The sequence below is a fragment of the Carassius carassius genome, chromosome 46 (assembly GCF_963082965.1).
Source record: "Carassius carassius chromosome 46, fCarCar2.1, whole genome shotgun sequence".
NCBI classification, from domain to species: domain Eukaryota; kingdom Metazoa; phylum Chordata; class Actinopteri; order Cypriniformes; family Cyprinidae; genus Carassius; species Carassius carassius.
Genome location: NC_081800.1, coordinates 5,536,871 through 5,555,263, shown reverse-complemented (window position 1 = coordinate 5,555,263; position 18,393 = coordinate 5,536,871). Strand labels below are relative to the sequence as shown.

The 18,393-nt window shown below is 36.4% G+C and overlaps 1 protein-coding gene across 1 annotated transcript; it reads left to right on the top strand.

Annotated features, from left to right (window-relative positions):
* The first annotated feature begins 282 nt into the window (after positions 1 to 282).
* On the top strand, positions 283 to 18,158 carry LOC132129077 (CD9 antigen-like). Its single transcript, XM_059540505.1, has 8 exons — positions 283 to 533; positions 6,006 to 6,102; positions 15,770 to 15,867; positions 16,099 to 16,173; positions 16,280 to 16,360; positions 16,682 to 16,732; positions 17,047 to 17,130; positions 17,339 to 18,158. The coding sequence occupies exons 1-8, from the start codon at positions 465 to 467 to the stop codon at positions 17,402 to 17,404; spliced, it is 621 nt and encodes a 206-aa protein (XP_059396488.1). The 5' UTR covers positions 283 to 464; the 3' UTR covers positions 17,405 to 18,158.
* The last annotated feature ends 235 nt before the right edge of the window (positions 18,159 to 18,393 follow it).

Sequence of the window (18,393 nt, the reverse complement as noted above, 5' to 3'; positions counted from 1 at the left end):
AGAAAACTGGGAGAAAATAATATTAAATCACAAAGCTAGAGCTTTCTGATTTTGGAACTGTGGCAACATGTTTTGAAATATACTCTTTAACACAATTTGGTTCATAATCATTTTAAATTTGAGATTATTTTAAGAGTGAAAATGTTTATTGTGAAAGGTTTCTAAATATTTATTTGCTTGTGCTCCATTAAAAAAAAAAAGCTTTTAAAAGTTTTCTCTCTTTGGCTGGGATCGCACGGTCCCCTACAAGAAGTCCCTGTACGGTGCATGGATGCACCATTGCCCATCTCGTACCCCCCTCGAGTCACCCCTGACACATTATTCAGTGGGGCGGGACAGAGAAACTGAAGAAATCACCCGCCGCAGATGTTGACAGAGCTCGTGCAGTGCAACAGCATCTCCGTGTTTGACACCGCAAGCCGGACTGTTTCTCAAAGAGGAGCCCGTCACGTTACACTTTCACCATGGGAAAAGTTGAAGGCGGGATGAAATGTGTGAAATATCTCCTCTTCCTGTTCAACTTTATATTCTGGGTAAGAAATGCAGTAGTGTTTTATTTATTATCATGTGTGGTATGTTAGTAGCCTATATTGTGCAATGTGGAGCCAGTTTTGCAAGCAGTTTTGCGAGTCATGTATTCGTTCTGTGTTTTAATGTGTTTACGCGCTTTATGCAGGAATTTAAAGCTTCGGAGGGAGGCTGAGAGTCACTGCTCGCGCGACTTATATCAAGATTTTCCATTGGGGAAAATCCGCCCCTTTTTCCTTCAGCGTATGTTTGTTTAGAGGGCAGCAGCCGGACACTGTAGCACTTGTGTGTTTGATTCACTCCACTGACTGAATCTTTTGAACCCGAGAAGATTTGTTCAAATGCGTTCATTGATCAGTTCAGTAACTCCGTCTTGCAGGTTATGTCTTTACGCCAGTAGATGGAGCTGTGAGCTTGCCTCTATTTATTACGAATGATGCATTGAATGATTCACTCATCGGCCGAAACGATTCTTATGATCGAATATCTCATGAACCGACTCTTTCAGTGAATGGTCGATTCGTTCCTGAGGCACAACTGTAACTCTCCTTTACAGACTTAACTTGAAATGATATTTGTGAGGATAGACAGTCAGGACATGAAGAACCAGGAGAGACTTTAGTGAATTCGTGAGAGTGATTAGTTCATTATACGATTTATTAAAACACTGATTCATTCATTTTTTAATAAATTAATTAACTCCTTTATTTATAATCATGCTTTGAAATAAACTCTTAATCTGAGTGATTATAATAATTACTCTTAAAAAAAAAAAAAAAAAAAAAATATATATATATATATATATATATATATATATATATATATATATATATATATATATATATATATAAATAAAGAAGAATACATTTTTTTTGGTGGTATTTTTATTCAAGTCTTTCTTACCATGGCTCCTGCAGTCATGGTAAACCTGGATATACAGAGAAAGGCATGGAAAATCATTAAAAAAATAATAAAATCTTAAAAAGTCATCAGAGTATTTCTATTGTAAATGTAATTTTGTATAAGCTTAGGTCTCTATTAAATGCATAAATAAATGATAATACATATAAAACCTTATCCAGTAATCATGAGCAACCAGCAAAAAGGTTTGAGAGGTCTGTCTTTGGGTGTATCTTGCTGACTTGTCTGGAAATTCGTAGTAGTTTTTTGGAGCTGTTTACATTAATTAATGTGAATGTGGTTTCTAAGCATTGTGCAGAAACACTTTAATTCCTTTTAAACACATCTTAACTTTAGTAATGTTTCCTGTTTCCACAATAACAGAACTCTCGTAATGATTTATTGGTATTTTATATTACATTACCATATTTTCCCTCCACATTTTTCAGCCATTTTACCATCAGGTTTTGCCAAAGTGCCCAACAAGTGGCATTTTTCTTTAGCTGGACCTTCAGTTTGTCACACACAGAAACTGCTACAGGTGCCAAAATATGAAGTGTATACAGTGAGTGGAGCTTATTTAATTATGCATTTACCAAAAGTTTAAAACACACAAATAAACATGCATTAATAGTGCTGTATGCACAATACATACTAGTTGTCACATAACAAACTAAGCATAATTGTTTGTGTAATTTACCATTCCCTAGGTGAAAATTGTGAAAAAAGTAAATCCTGCACCAAGTATTTCATTCCAAGCATTCATTTATCTGATCTTATCCAAACACGTATCCCAAACATGCATAGTCAAAGGAAGCTCCTGTGTTACGCAGGGTAACTTTTTCCACTTCCACACCTGCAATGTGCATCAGTGTTCGGGGTGTTTTGAAGGAGACTCGGTGAAACAAACAGCCATTGTGCAGCTTCCAGTCCCTGCTGCTCCAGTGAGGCTTTGGTGGCACTGCAAGTCACATGCTTTAAAGTTTCATCTCCATTCATATCTACATTATCTATCATTTCTAATATACCTGAGTACTGTGAGTAGGAGCATTGGTGGCCTGTGGCTCTTAGTGTAGGGATGTGTGGTTAAACAGATCTGAAGAATAGAAGTATGAGAGTGATTAAGAGGTCGACGGGTGAATAGAGATTGTGAGAGAGAGCTAAAGGGAGACCGTTGGTATGATCATGACCTAGTTAACCAGTGTGAACGCAAGAGGATTGTTAATAAAATGACATGAAACCCACAACGTATTGGTCAAAGATGTCTTAAAACAGTTATTTATTTAGCACCTGTGTTTTATCAAACAGAAGGGCTGAAAATGTCCATGGCCGTCTATAATCCTGTTTTAAGAAGATTTTGGATTAACAATGGCTGCTTCTCCTCAAAACGTAGCTGAAATGTTCCTACCAGTAGATGAAAGGAGGAATTTGTGGAAAAATATGAGTATATATGACCGGAGAAATCTCTGCATGGGAGCTGTGCATTGACACAAAAACCTAAATCGTCTCGGAACAGTCACAGGAACGGTTTTTTTTTCCAGTGTTTGTAAAACCTCTCCCTCCAGACCTGGCAGCGCAGCCACGGAAAATGGGCACAGTTCGGACTAGACTGAATCGCACAGAGGGAGGACCTTGTACAGGATAATGATCACTGACCTGATTAGAGCCTCATTAATCTCACAGATATTATCACTGATGTTGTCTGACTGACAGCGTTTAGCATGTAACGGCTGTTTGTTTACACTCGCTTGTTCTCTGTGTGTGTGTGTGTGAGTGTGTGTGTGCCGTACCCATAAATCCATGCACGGTGTTTCCTGTCTTGGATGATGTATTCTGTAGAGAGTGAAGCGTACTCCCATGATGTGTGTTAGCTCGTTAATTATTAATAATGCTGTCAGATTGTACATCTGGGCTGTCAGTGGCACAGTAGACAGGAAGGCATTAAAGAGTGAGGTCAGAGTTGTAAACTGTCTCGAAAGACAAATAAAGAGACTATGTGACAGGAATAATTTGGTAACTCACCCTCAGGTAAAGAGGAAACGGTCTATTATTTTTTGGCTCTACTGCTTCCTTCCTATTTTTGGTCACCAGTTTGCTCCATTATAACTAATTTGCACAATAATGCTTAAATGATGCCAGAGTCGGTGTGTCGAGATGTTTAAACAAAGCCACATTTATACAGGAAGTAAACGTACACCCGTGTCGAGGATGGGGGGAAGCAGGCATTTTAACATCATATAGTTGTACAGGGCCAGCCTCTGCAGTTTTAATATGTGCTGTTATACATTATGAAACTGGACTCAGGTGTGGTTTCTGCTTCTTGATCACCAGCTGGTGTACTGACCATACAGACGTGATCCAAACAAGAACGGCACATTAGCAGAGGAAGAGGTGCTTGAGTTATGATAATGCTCCTGTAATTGATGCTAACAGGATAGGAGTGGCTTTGTGGTAAACACCATTAGGCTTTTGAATGTCTGTAGATGTGTGTGTGTGTGTGTGTGTGTGTGTCACCACACCCTTGATCATCAGTCAATAGAACACACTCCCTTTCCTCTCACACACTCTCTCTCTCTCTCTCTCTCTCTCAACACTAGAATCGTTAGTGATTATCTTAATAAGAAGCATGCTGTATATATTTACCAGTTCATTTACAGAATTGTAAACCGATCCGTTTCTATTCTTCAGTGCAGCATGTGGTTTAGTGCACTACATGAGCACTGTCGGAGGATGGAAACTTCCCTGAGCTGATTCTGTTTTCCACCAGGAGATCTAATCAGCTTTTCCTGGGTTTGGGTTGACCGATTCTTTCATTCTTTTTTCCCTGTTTTTCTTGTTTTTATAACGACTTCGTTTGAAATGTTCCACCTTGTTTTCCAGCATTATACAGTAATTGGTGTTGGCTGTAATTCTTCATTAGAGAACGTACACATATGATCTCGACTTTAGATTGTGTTCAGGTGGACACTTGGAGCGTGAAACATAAAAGCAAAGTCTGGTAGTTGAATCATGGCCGGTTTCTTCTCTGCTACAAATTAAAAACTGTTTGTTGCTGAAATGATGGAACTTGCATAAAAATGTGCTCAGAAATAGTCTAAAGTCACCATAAAACTCCCAATAAACTTGAAAAAGCCATTATGTTTTCCATATACTGTTTGTAAAATAAGAAAAGAAAGCCAAAAGCGAACCAACAGGCAATTGTAAGAATTTAAAGACTGGAAGCTGGTCTGAAGCTGACCCACATTAGTATTTTTCTTTAGTATTTTTTTCTGGTATTTTAATTGTCTGCCTTATTCTTACAATTATCCATGCATTATTTTATTTTTTTATTTTTAATTTAAAGCAAACTGTTTGAGAATGAATTATAATTACGTTATGTGTATGTATTAAATATTTTTTTTATTCAGCAAGGACACGCTGATCAAATGTGAAATGTATAATGTTACAAAAGATTTACATTACATTTCAAATAAATGCTGTTCTTTTGAACATTGGACATTTTGAATATTCCTCAAACAATCCTGAACCAAAATTGTGAATAATTCTGATATGCCTTAGATATACATCTTATATACACACATAAATGATATACTATATACATGTTTATCTTCTAATGAACAGATTTTCCAGTCACTCGCTCATTGTCTGGTGTAGAGGAGTGTGTCCCAGACAGACAGTTGGTGTTTTGTCCCAGAGATAAACCCTGATGGCCAGAGGGGGTCTCTGGAGGGGGACACAGGGTGGGGCCGGATGATGTCACACTACCGAGTGTTTGAGAGGTTCATGTCCCGCGGGGGGTCGTGTTATATGACAGCTGTAGCAGACAGGAGACGCTGAGGAAAGTGCCGCTTGTCTTGCATCATCCTCATGGATTTCGTTTTAAACACATATGTAATATGATTTTTCATCGCCTTAGATGGTCTTTTCCCTTCTGAGCTGAGAAATCTCAGAGGTGTTGATTTTACACACACACACACACACACATACATATATATATATATATATATATATATATATATATATATATATATATATATATATATTAACATGCTTTACCCTCTCTAAATGGGAAAAATTGCCCTGAGTGGTGGCAGGAGTCCAAGAGTGTAAAACTGGGCAGCACATTTTAAATTGAATCAAATGGTACTCAGCAGATGGGCTTTTAAATGCACTTTGACAGATGAGTGTCTGCTTTCCTTGTCAGCAGTAATTAGAGTTCATTTAAGAGTGCTGGTGGTTGAATTCTGCCGTCTGCTTTTCCTTTCATGGTTTGGCCTTCAGCCGTCATTTCTTAGATTTAAAACCAAAAGGATCCTGCCAGAGTGGAAAATATCTGTGCCACCTCTCCATAAAAACTGAAGACAAAGAGTACAGAATCTTTCAGGCCTTAGATAGAGGTCTGACAATGTTTTCATAATCATTTTTGTAAAATGAATTCATCTTGAGGAATTGAACTTGAGCTGATGTAACGTGTTGTTTAGGCATTTATCTGCTAATGATTCTGCAGTACAGTCTTGTTTATGTTCTTTGGATCTGAAATGACATCCTCTGAAGATCTTTCGGTGTTGTTTTGGCAGATGATTGGCTCGCTGGTTCTGGCCGTGGGGCTCTGGCTGAGACTAGATTCAAAAACCGTGTCTCTTTTAGATGGAGGACCTGGTACCTTCTTTATCGGTAAGCAAATAATCGATCATATTTCATGATTATTTCTCCAATGCCTACTGTATATACAGTGGGGCTGGAGAAAGTACCTGAGACTACTTTGAAATGATGTGATTTAGAGCCTACAGTAGGAACATTTTAAAAATAAGCAAAGTTTAAGAAACATTATGACACAAAATTAATACAATTATAATATGTAAATATGTAAATATGAAGTAAAATTAAGTAATTTGGTATTATAAAATAACATGAATTGTATCATTTGACATATTTAAATTACAATTACTAAATACAAAATAATTAATTATATTATTAATAATATGGAAAATTATACTGTTGATAAATTATGAGAAAAATTGTTGAAATGAAATGTTGAAAATAAACTTACAAGAAATAATAAATTACAAAAAAAAGTAGTTGCAATTCAAGGAAAAGTCATTAAATTTAAAAAATATTTAAATAATTGTATTAATATAAAAAGTTATTATACAGTATAGTTAATGTATATAACTAATGATAATTATAATATTAAAATTGATAATATTTAAAATTATAAAAAAAAATATAAGATATATTTAATGATTCTACAGTTCTGCAAAATATGAATAAAACTGCTTTCAGAGTTTTGGAGCCCTCTATAGCACTTAAAATAGAAATAAAGGGTCATCAGACAGACCTAGTGTTTGGATGGAAACAAAGTTTCCACGGCCTTCTGCCCAGCCCTCGTGATACACAGTGAGTTCTTGTGAATTCAGAGGTTGGTGTTTCTAAAAACAGGAAGTGACATTTCAAGCCATGCATACATGGAGGAAACCACAAGACTTCAAGTCAACATGGGAGGAGAGAGAGATACAGACAGGTCATGCAGTGCTAAATCTGGATGCAGAGAACAGTACTTCATGATGTCAGGAAATATTCCTGTCCTCAAACAGCCTCCTCAAGCTCGGTTTAGTTGCTGACATCACCCTCATCTGTGGGTTTTACTACTTAAAGCTGTGAAACGAAGCCAGTGTGAACAAGCATGACTTAAATCCTCAGCCATGTCCCAGTGACAAAGTCACATTTTCGTTTCTCATCAGCCCGGTTTTATCTTGTTCAACTGACCCACAGTCACATTTGCATCACACACAGCCTTGTTTTCCTTCATTAGATGCAAATACATTTATATTTATAGACTAACTGAAGCTAGCCAGTTTCTGTTTCTGTAATTATTTACTTTGTTTACTGACCCTTATAGTAACAGCTCTACTTTAAGTATATAGAGAGAGAGCGAGCGAGAGAACGAATGAGACAGAGACAGAGAGAGCGAGAGAGAGAGAGAGAGAGAGAGAGAGAGTTGGGTAGATTACTTACCAATTGGAATCCAATACTGATTCCAAATTACGTGACAAAAATTGTAGTTAATAATGTAATCTGTTACATTACAGATTTTAGGTAATGTAATTAGATTACTTTTGACCTAACTTGTTTATCACACTGTAAAAAATAATTTGAGTCAACTAAAAATACTTTACCCTGCTGCCCAAATTTTTTTTGTTATCTTGACAAAATATTTCTTGTTGAAACAACTTCCCATTAGAGTGGAATTAGTCCAGGTAACACATTTCTTTAAGTTGACTTGACTATTATTTTCTAGCCCAATCAACTAAATCATGTTGTGTCAACAGGGATTTTTTTTGTTACTATTATTATTTTTTTATTATCACTTGGATCAATAATCGTAAACGGATGTTACCCCCTTTGCCTTAAATTTTTAACGAAAGATGACAAAACACTTTAAAATGTCATTTATTTTATGATATAGACAGCACTTTCATTCACATTTAAATTGAACAAGCAATTTGCTTTCAGCACATCAACTGATAATTGATAAAAAAATTGCAAAATACAAACACGCATCTAAAGATCTGAACCGACACTTGAAATTGTGATGTATAAAAAATAACCTTGGCATTAAGAAACAAATGATTTATTCTCTTTTAAATTGTTTTATGTTGTAATGTGTATATGGATGAGTGTTTGTGAAGTTGAATGTAGTCTTGTTTGAATATTGTATTTAGGAATTAGCTAATTTATGAACTGACTGTAGATGTAAATTTTATTTTACAATGTTTTTGTGAGCTGTGTGATCCTAGCACGTGGGACTACGGATGGAAATTAGCCTTTGGCTATAATCCGGCATTTTTACATGCATGTACTCCATGTTATGTTCATTAAAATGCACTGTCCCAATCAAAAAAAAAAAAAAATAAATAGTTGCATTTCAATTCCTCAGATTAAAACCACAGGGATTATTTTTAATTTCATACCTCAATATGAAAATCAGAAGGTTAAACTCTGCATATTAACCCTGCACAAGTTCACATGCACTCCCCCAACCATAATGCAAGTCATGGTCAAAATGAGAAACCAAGATATTATATGTATATATAAGGCAAACGAAATCACATTTAGTTGAAATTGAAAATTGAGTGTACTGTACTTCTGTATGATAAAATATGAATGGAATGCACATGGAAGCACAAAGATCTGAACCATCAGATTCTAAATTTCATAGCACAACATGACCAGACAAGTCTTAACATCAGAAGGATCTCGAAAGTTTCCAAACTCTCCCACACCATAATGCTATTTAGTGGTCATAAAACAAGAAACAGATAGAAAAAGGAAAGTAAAAACACTTGTCAATTTGAAGAAAAATTTGTAAATTATTGTATAGGAAAATGAGACGTGAAACATTTGTTGTGAAAGGCTCAAAAGAACCTAAAGTTCCTTAAAAAAAAAACACACAAACACATCATGAACATTGAAAAGTGAAAGTATGGTGACCCATACTCATAAATCGTGCTCTGCATTTAACCCATACAAAGTGCACACACACAGCAGTGAACACACAAACACAGTGAACACACACCTGGAGCAGTGGGCAGCCATTTATGCTGCGGTGCCCGAGGAGCAGCTGGGGGTTCGGTGCCTTGCTCAAGGACACCTCTGCCATAGTAATTTGTGATGTCACACGGTCAGATGGCTCGATTTTGAGAAGGGGGAAAACATTTAACGAGATTACAAAAAAAGAAACTCAATTTTTATCATTATAGGGTGGTTGTGTACACACACTGCCAACACACATTTCAGTTCATACAACTTGTATGAACCCAAAAGAAAATTTCCTCCCCCTCATGGCATCGTAGGTGTGTATGACTTTCTTCTTTCAGATGAATCCAATCGGATTATATTAAAAATTATCCTTGCTCTCCCAAGCTTTATAATGGCAATAGGTTGGTGTTGTTTTTTTGGGTTTTTTTTTTTAACAGTCCAAAAGTAGTCAAATAAAGTGCATCCAACCATAATAAAAAGTACCTTACACTGCTCCAGGGGGTGAATGAAGGCCTCCCGGAGCGAATCCATGTGTTTTTGTAAGAAAAATATCCATATTTAATATGTTATAAACAATTTTCTCTCACTTCCATGAGAGCCGTTTCCGGGGGGATGAAATAGGACATAGGGGTCATGCATGCACCGGTGATTAGTGACGAACACGGAAGTGCAGAGGAGAGACAAAATACACCTGTCACAATTAGAAGCACATAATTAGGCTTGATGATAGTCAGTCAGATTTTTTTTTTATAATGTTTAAAATATGGATATTTTTCTTACAAAAACGCATTGATTTGCTAAATCCAAACCTGAAAGAGTTTCTTTCTGTTACAAGTCTCAGATATTCTAACACAGTACACAGCCCCACAACGTGTTATAACCCCAGATCACTAAGATATCTTCTTCTATTACCTGGACCACATCACTTAACTCAACTCACTTTATTTCTAGAGTGCTTTCAAAAACCACAATGGAGAGGTTTTTAAGGACAGATGTTTTTGGTCTAGGGGCAGCCACAGAAAAAGCTCTATCTCCTCTACATTTCAAGCATGTTCGAGGAATCATCAGGCATAGTTGATCCTTAGAGCGAAGAGATCTCAAAGGTTGATGTAAACAAATTAAATCGGAAACATACTCTGGTGCCAAGCCATGGAGAGATTTGAAAACGTTTAACAACACTTGAATTCTGTATCGAATCGGTAACCAATGTAGTGAAATCAGAACATGGGTAATATGGTCTCTCTTTTTGGTACCAGTTTAAATCCTAGTAGCTGAGTTCTGAACCAGCTGCAGGTGAGGGAGAGAAGCCTGACTCACACCCAGATACAAAGCATTGCAATAATCCAGACAAGAAGACACAAAGGCATGAAAAACCTTTTCCAAATCACTGAAAGAGAGGATCAACTTAGCTATATATCTAAGATAAAAGAAACCATTTTTAACAACAGCATTAATTTGGCGATCAAATTTAAGCTAAAATAAAGCCAAGACTTTCACAGAGGAAGAATTTTTTTCCCAGGAAGCAATAACAGATTGTCATTAGAATCCATACCACATCAGTTCTGACCAAAAACAATCAACTCTGATTTGTCCTCATTCAGTTGGAGAAAGTTGCTTGCCAACCAACACTTCACATCAGTCGAACAGTTCTACAAAGACTCAAGAGAAGATTGCTCCCTATATTTTAAAGGGAAATAAATTTGTGAATCATCAGCATACAGATGGTAATTTTATACCGTGCTTATCAAAAATCTTTCCCAGCTGAAGCAAATAAAGGGTAAATGAAAGAGGTCCGAAAATCGAGCCCTGAGGAACCCCACACGTCAAAAGTACAACAGAAGAAGAGTAGATTCCAAAACGGACTAAAATGGTTCTATCCTTAAGATAAGATGAACACCAGTCCAAGGATACCCACTTGGTCTTTGAGACAATCAATGAGGATATCATGATCAACTGTGTCGAAGGCTGCACTGAGATCCAACAGTAGAAGAACAACAGGTCTACCTGAATCTACATCTAATAAAATATCATGCATCTAATAAAATATCATTATATGAAATAAATCAATCAATCAAATCAATCATAAATAAATATGAAACTCTCAATAACACAGACTCTGTACTATGACCAACTGTAAAACCTGACTGAAATCTATCGAAAATATTATAACTAACTAAAAAAGCATTAAATTGTACAAATACAATCTTCTCTAAAATTTTTGAAATAGAACATAGTTTTGAAATAGGACGAAAATTATTCATATCTAATGCATCAAGATTTACTTTCTTAAGAAGGGGACGAATGATAGCATGTTTTAAACCATTTGGAACAATACCAGTAGACAAACGACTATTATAAATAGATAGCACAATTAAATCAGTCACCTCCTTAAATAAAGTAGATGGAATGAAGAACCAGAAACCTTCAAAAATGCAAAACTTTGTCTTTAAGTTGTGACACAGAGACAGGAACAAAACTGGTAAATTTTTTCAAAGGAGCAGCAAAAGTAGCAGGATCACTAGTTAGAGATAAAATCTGAGAGCGAATTCCTGCAATCTTATCAGTATAATTTTTTTTACAAGTGTCCACAGAATAAGAAATTGAAGGAAGGATAACGGGTTGAAGTACTGTATAAATAGTAGAGAAGAGTATTTTTGAATTATGACAATCCTTTGAAATAATGTCAGATTAATGGTTTGATCTAGCTAATTTAACTGCTTTTTGAAACTTCGTCAAACACTCTCTCAAAGATTCATAAGAAACTTGTCAGAACATGGGTAAACATGGATAAACTTGTCATTTATCTTTTGAGCCATTTACGTTCAGCCCTCCTACACTCTTGTCTAAGGGCCCTAATATTGCTGATTTTGCCAAGAAAGACATGTTCCTGGATCTTTTGATGATCCTGGATCAACATTATTGTCCAAAAATATAAACTTAACCCAATCCCTGCCCCTAAACCTAACCCTACCCATAATTTATTCCTAAAGTCAGTGGGAAATGATAGCTGATTAACAAGAGTGTAGAAGCACCTAACCCTGATTTTAAGCCTAAAACAGATATTTCTCTAAAAGTTATCTAAATTTTGATTGGTTGATTGGACTGTTGTTCCAGGATCAACAAGGATGTTGATCCAGGAACGTGTTGTACTTGGTGAAATCAGGCTCACCTACAAGACACTGTGATAAACCAAATGACTCTAATAGATGATTAAACTCTTTAACCAAGGGTCTGGAAGGACAACACACTTGAATATTAAAATCTCCCAAAATTAAAAAACTATCTTAACAAGGAATGATAGCAGATAAAAAATTCGAAAAAAAAAGTTACTTATAAAATCTTTATGATATGAGGGGGGTCTATAAATAAAGGCACATAACACAGATTTAAATGAATTCAACACAATTAACTGAACCTCAAATGTTGAATAAGCCTCAGTAGAAAGCAGTTTGCATTTTAAATTATTTTTAAAAATAACAGCAAGGCCCCCTCCCGTCCAGCTGACCTTGGGGAGCTAAAAAAAAACTACAGTCTGGAGGAGAAAGTTCAGAAAAAGGAGCCATATCACCAATGTTTAGCCAAGTCTCAGTAATAAATAGAAAATCCAAGAGAGGAAAACATAGTTTAAAATAAAATTCTTGTTTGAAAGAGATCTCGCATTGATCAATGCCATTGACACTGAAGCAGAACCAGAAGAAGATTGACTTTGATTCACTGCAGACTGATGCTGCTCAGTTTGGTCACCCACAACCGTAATCCCAACAGTCATGTCCTTGATGAATCCCTGCTCCAAGCCTGTGTGCTTTAATAAAAACAAAAGGAAGCATTAAAATGTGCCTTACAATCGTAAAACTTACAGACTCCAATAAATCTGCATTTATAAAGTAAATAAATGTACTTACAACTTTGTCCAACCTCTACAATGTCAATGTCATTTCCATTATGTCTGCTTAGCATTTTGATGGATACAAATGCAAAAGGACTCCATCCACAAGATTATTGAATTCTGCCTTGATCTTCTTCAGTCATACCAAAATATCATAAACATGAAAAATACAGAAACATGTTAAAACACTGTAAAATAATAAACATAAATATATAAATAAATCTATACAGAGAAATGTCAAATGTATTGACAAGTTTGTTTTAATCACCAAAGACAAACTTTACCATCCAGACTATGCTTTTAAATGACACAACACAGAATTATAACAAAATAAAAGGAAATTTCACACATTTGTATGGCAATTTATACAAGATATAATGTTAGCTATGCTATTATTACTGTTATTCTAAAATATATAGTTTTGAACGTATGCAGTTTACTTATGAGCGTATATTCACGCAGCACTACACTGGGTTGTGGTGAGGCACCTGAATGACTAATGTTACTTCAGAAAACTGAAGGAAGAGTTTGTGACGTTACCTTCAGAACTTCATCTGAACCAAGATTATTTCAGCAATATCAAACGTAATGTTAAGTTACGCACTCCAAAATTACTTTGAGGGAGGTGCTCATCTATGGTGCTCATTCGCTTCCCTTATAACATGCAGAAAATAGACAGTTTGAGTAGTAATCTTGTTTTTTCCCTAATATATCATCGATGTATAATCTGATGGATGTCTTTACGCTGTTAGGTTTAAAGTAATTTTTTTTCAAATTCCCGCCGCTCTTAATCCATACAGTGATCCGTTGGGTTCTGTTTGAACGGTCCCTAAGGCAGCACTGGGCTCGAATATATTGTATTTTTATCATTCTCCATATAAGTTCAGCTCAGTACCCTGTGGGAGAATATTTGTTTTAATATTTATAGGGAAAATACTGTGGGACCGCCTGTATTTTGAGGCTTCAGAGTGCCACTAAACGAACATTTGCATACATACAACTAGAAAATACGACTCTTTAAACCATACTTACTCTTCGACAACTAATGTAATTTTACACGTTAAGCCAATAAATACAAATATTTTACGTACCAAAGTTGTATTGAGAAATTTCCAAACTTTGTGGAGAAGCTGAGCAGGATGGCTGACGACCGTCTTCTGTCTGAAATGGCCTTCACGAGAGTGAAGTGATGTTGAGAACGTGATATTGTTATTGAATTGATTCAACACATTTTTTTTAACTGGACCATGCTAACCAGCCAAACCTTAACCGTTTGGAATAAACCACCTGACAGTGCTGATATAAACCAGTTCAGACTTCTTAGTCCTCCCACAATCACAAACACACACACACACATTTTGCATGACTTTTAGATTACAGTCGGCAATGACAAAGGATTGTCTTCTCTGCAGCTCCTGTGGCAACGGTGTAAATATTATCAGCATGTGACAAGATTGTTTTTAGTCGAGGGAAGATAAAGGTTGTGTTCACTCTCTCTGTCACCCTTTGTTTTCGTTCATCTCAGTTTTACTCTCAAATGCTTGAGATAACGGTAAGTCTTTTTTGTATGAGTAAGTAACACTCTCAGCCCAGAGGAAGTCTATATTCGGGGAAAATAAAAAGTGTTGTTTTTGGTATGCTTAGTGGTGTTTGCAAAGACAAGTATCACCATTGCTTATACTGTAAAGGGTTGCAAAATTCCCTACAAAAGTCTCTCAAGAGAGATTCAGTCTCATTTCCAGTCTTCCCACCTGTCCCAGGTCTCCTGTGGCATAATTAAACCGTCTCAGGATGAACTCCCCATGCTGAACTAAAGAGCTCATGTCTCCTGATTACAATTTGAGGCTAGAGTCAGAGGAAGCTGATCCTAGATCAGTGCATAACAGGAAGCTGACTCTCCATGGCCTGATGTTGACCGAATCTGTCAGGTATTAGACTTGTGGCTCTGTTGTGGATTCAGATGGGAATTCATGCACCCCACGCCCTCTTTCTGTTTTGCTCTAATGAGGACAATAAGTCGATGGAAGAGGCTGAATGAAAGATAATGACATCATCTTAAAGTGTTGTACACGACCACGCTGTGCTCAAACACATGCGGTCATCTCCCAAAGGGACTCACTTAACCCTTGTGCTTCCCTCTGCTGGCGGTGACTGATTACATCCTGCTCAAACTACAGCGGTGTTGTGCCAAAAAGAGTCTAATACCAGGAGAAAATGATTATTTAACCGTCCAGTTCACATCAATAACCGTTTCTTGGCTGGAGCAGGACCACTCAGAAGAAGTACATGATTTATTATTATTATTATTGCTAATATTTAAACTGTATTTATTTACTGTTGTTATTTTTAGCTAATGTTTATACTGTTTATTATATATAACTATCAATACTATTTCATAATATACATTATCACTGTTTCCCACTGCATTTTGTACACTATGAGAGCAAAATTAAGAGATTTTTCAGAAACCAAATTGAACGACATAATAAATATATTTTTTTTTACTCAAACCTCCTTTATATAACATTCACACTGGTGTTTTTAGGAAGCCAAACAATTTAATTAATAAGAATAATACTTGTATTATTTCGAAGACAGAAATATATTAATATTGTAATATAGCTGTGCTATAACAAAAAAAAAATATCTCTATTCTAACAATTAATATTGTTGTTTTACATCTTTATAGTAAAATGATTTTGCAGTTGTAAAATAAGAATAATATTATTAATTAATTTAAATGACACCCTTAAGCTTTCTGTGAAAACAGGTTTACAATTGTGTCTCATTGAATTGCTGTAATCATCTTACAAAAAGAAATATATGTAATATATTTCAGCATAGTGTGTGTGTGTGCGTGTGCGTGTGTGTGTGTGTGTGTGCGTGTGCGTGTGCGTGTGCGTGTGTCCTGTGCAGGGGTTTATATCCTCATCGCGGCCGGGGGTCTGGTGATGCTGGTGGGCTTCTTCGGCTGCTGTGGTGCCGTGAGGGAGTCTCAGTGCCTTCTGGGATTGGTGAGTGAGAGATTCTTCTGTTTTCAAGTCAACAAAACAATAGTGCTCACTGACAAATGGCCATTGAGGAGCTGACAGTAAACTTGAGGATGTTGTTTTATTTCAAACATTTTGATTTGAGAATAGGAAAAAAAAAAGAGGAAACACCTGCAACATTGATGTATTCTATAAAATATAGTATGGAATATAAAGCTGACATATCCCAGGTGCTGTGTTTCTCTTGCATGGCAGTTTTTCACCTGTCTTCTGGTCATCTTTGGAGCAGAAGTCGCTGCAGGAGTGTTTGGGTTCCTCAACAAAGACAAGGTACTACTAAGCTGCAAAAGATCCCAGTCATATGGATTCAGAGTTCATTTGAAATGAAATCAGTCGGACTTTTACAACATAAGTTTTTATTCATTTGTCATTTTAGATCATTGAGGAAATCAAAGATTTCTATGACAAATCAGCAAAAAACAGCAGTAATGAAACCGTAAACCCCTACCATGACACCGTGAGTTTGCACTTTAGTCTTAATTTAGTTTTATTTATAATCTGCTATATTTATTAAGATTTTGAACATTAAATATAAATGTTAATTCATCTAAAATCAGTTTGTTTGTTTGTTATATGATTTTGTCAGTTTCTATTGATTTATTTTCATTTAAGTTTGTTTTAGTCATTTTAGTACTCGCACTTAATTCAGTTAATTTCAGATTGATATCAATTATAAGTGATCAATAACAACACTGATAGAAATGTAAGATAAATTATGTTTCTATATTTGTCTGACCTTATTATGAAAGTTACATTTTTGAACACTTCACATCTGCAGTTGAACTGCTGCGCCTCAACCAGTTTGTGTCAAAACGTCGGATCAAACCAGGTGAGAATGAATGAAGCACAAAAGAGAATCATTATAAATGCAATAAGAAGAACGCCTGTATGTTTGGCACTTCAGTTAGTGTGACATCTGTTCAATATGCATTGAAACTAAACTGGGGTGCGTTTCCCAAAAGCATAGTTGCTAACCTGTTAGCAACTTAGTTGGTTGGCAATGGGAAATTGTATTGCAACCAACAAAGTTGCTAACTTAGTTAGCAACTATGGTTTTGGGAAACGCTCCCCTGTTTAGGAAGATGTGCTATTGAGATGCATATTATGAATCAGTCAGTTTTCGATCTGTTTGACTCCATGCAGACATGTCACGAGGCCATTGAAGAGTTTTTCAACAGTAAGCTCTTCATCGTGAGTTCTGTGGGGATTGGAATCGCAGGAGTCATGGTAAATATTTAAGCAAGGCTTTGTCAAGCCGATATCTTGACAGTTTTTCTTCTTTTGCATGTGCTCCGGTGTGCTGTAAACAATGGCGTCAGTATCGCCTTATCAATCCGAGACTGATTCAGACCCAGAGAATATCAGAGTGTGGACTAAAAAGTGAAGCAAACTGGGTCAACTTTAGTTTCACGTGCAACATCTCCTCTTTTTACAGATTATTGGCATGATCTTCAGTATGGTCCTATGCTGTGCAATTCGGAACAGCAGAGAGTTGATCTAACATGGTCTTCCACACCTGGACATGACCTTTCACCTTTGACACTTAACCTTTGCTGGACTTGCATATACAACAAAAACATTCTAACAAAGTTCAAGGTGTTCTTCTGCCACCCAGGAGCTAAAAACAGTCTCCACTTCCATAACCCTGTCCACCTCAGCCAACCGATGGTTAGTCCAGCCTAGTTGTTTAAAGTCTATCAAATAGCTGGATTGTCTTTATTTAATGCCTGCTTTGGAGCTGGATCTTCCAAATGCGACTAAAACAAGACGCCTTTCTATTATTTCTTCAAATTGTTTTATTAATATCATTTAGATCTTGAGTTGGAGTGCACATTGATCAGCTCTTTCTGCGAGGGTTTGCAGATTTATGTATTGATGCTATTCCAGGCTGTCGCTGCATGGCTTCACATGTCAGGTAAAAATATTGTGTAATGTGATGCCAGGGGTTCTGTGTCAAACCCACAGCTGCTGGGAACGGTGATAAGAAGACCCACAGATGCCTTTCACTTTTCATTTGTACATACAAAGTAGTCTTCTACATCGCCGACACATTCCAAACGCAAATAAACATTATCGAAGGATCAGAACGACATGCACATGCGCACAAATCGCTCAAAACCCTTCAGAAGAATCCTTGCATGCATATCGTCCCGTATTCCCGCTTAAAGGGACAGTTCACCCAAAATGTTCCAAACCTGTTGAACACAAAAGATACTTTGTAGAATCTTGGTAACCAAACAGTTGACGGTAGCCATTGACTTCCATAGTATGTAGAAAGGGAAAGTTTGGAAGTCAATGGCTATTGTCAGATATTCTTCAAAATCTCTTCAGTCTTTGTTCAACATCTGAAAGAAACTCATACAGGTTTGGAACAAGTCGTGGGTGAGTAAATTATGATTTTTAGGTGAACTGTACCTTTAAGTCCCGCCTCACCTCTGAATTTCTCCATGTCCTTTTCACTTCAGGAGAGGCACACTAACACATATTCCC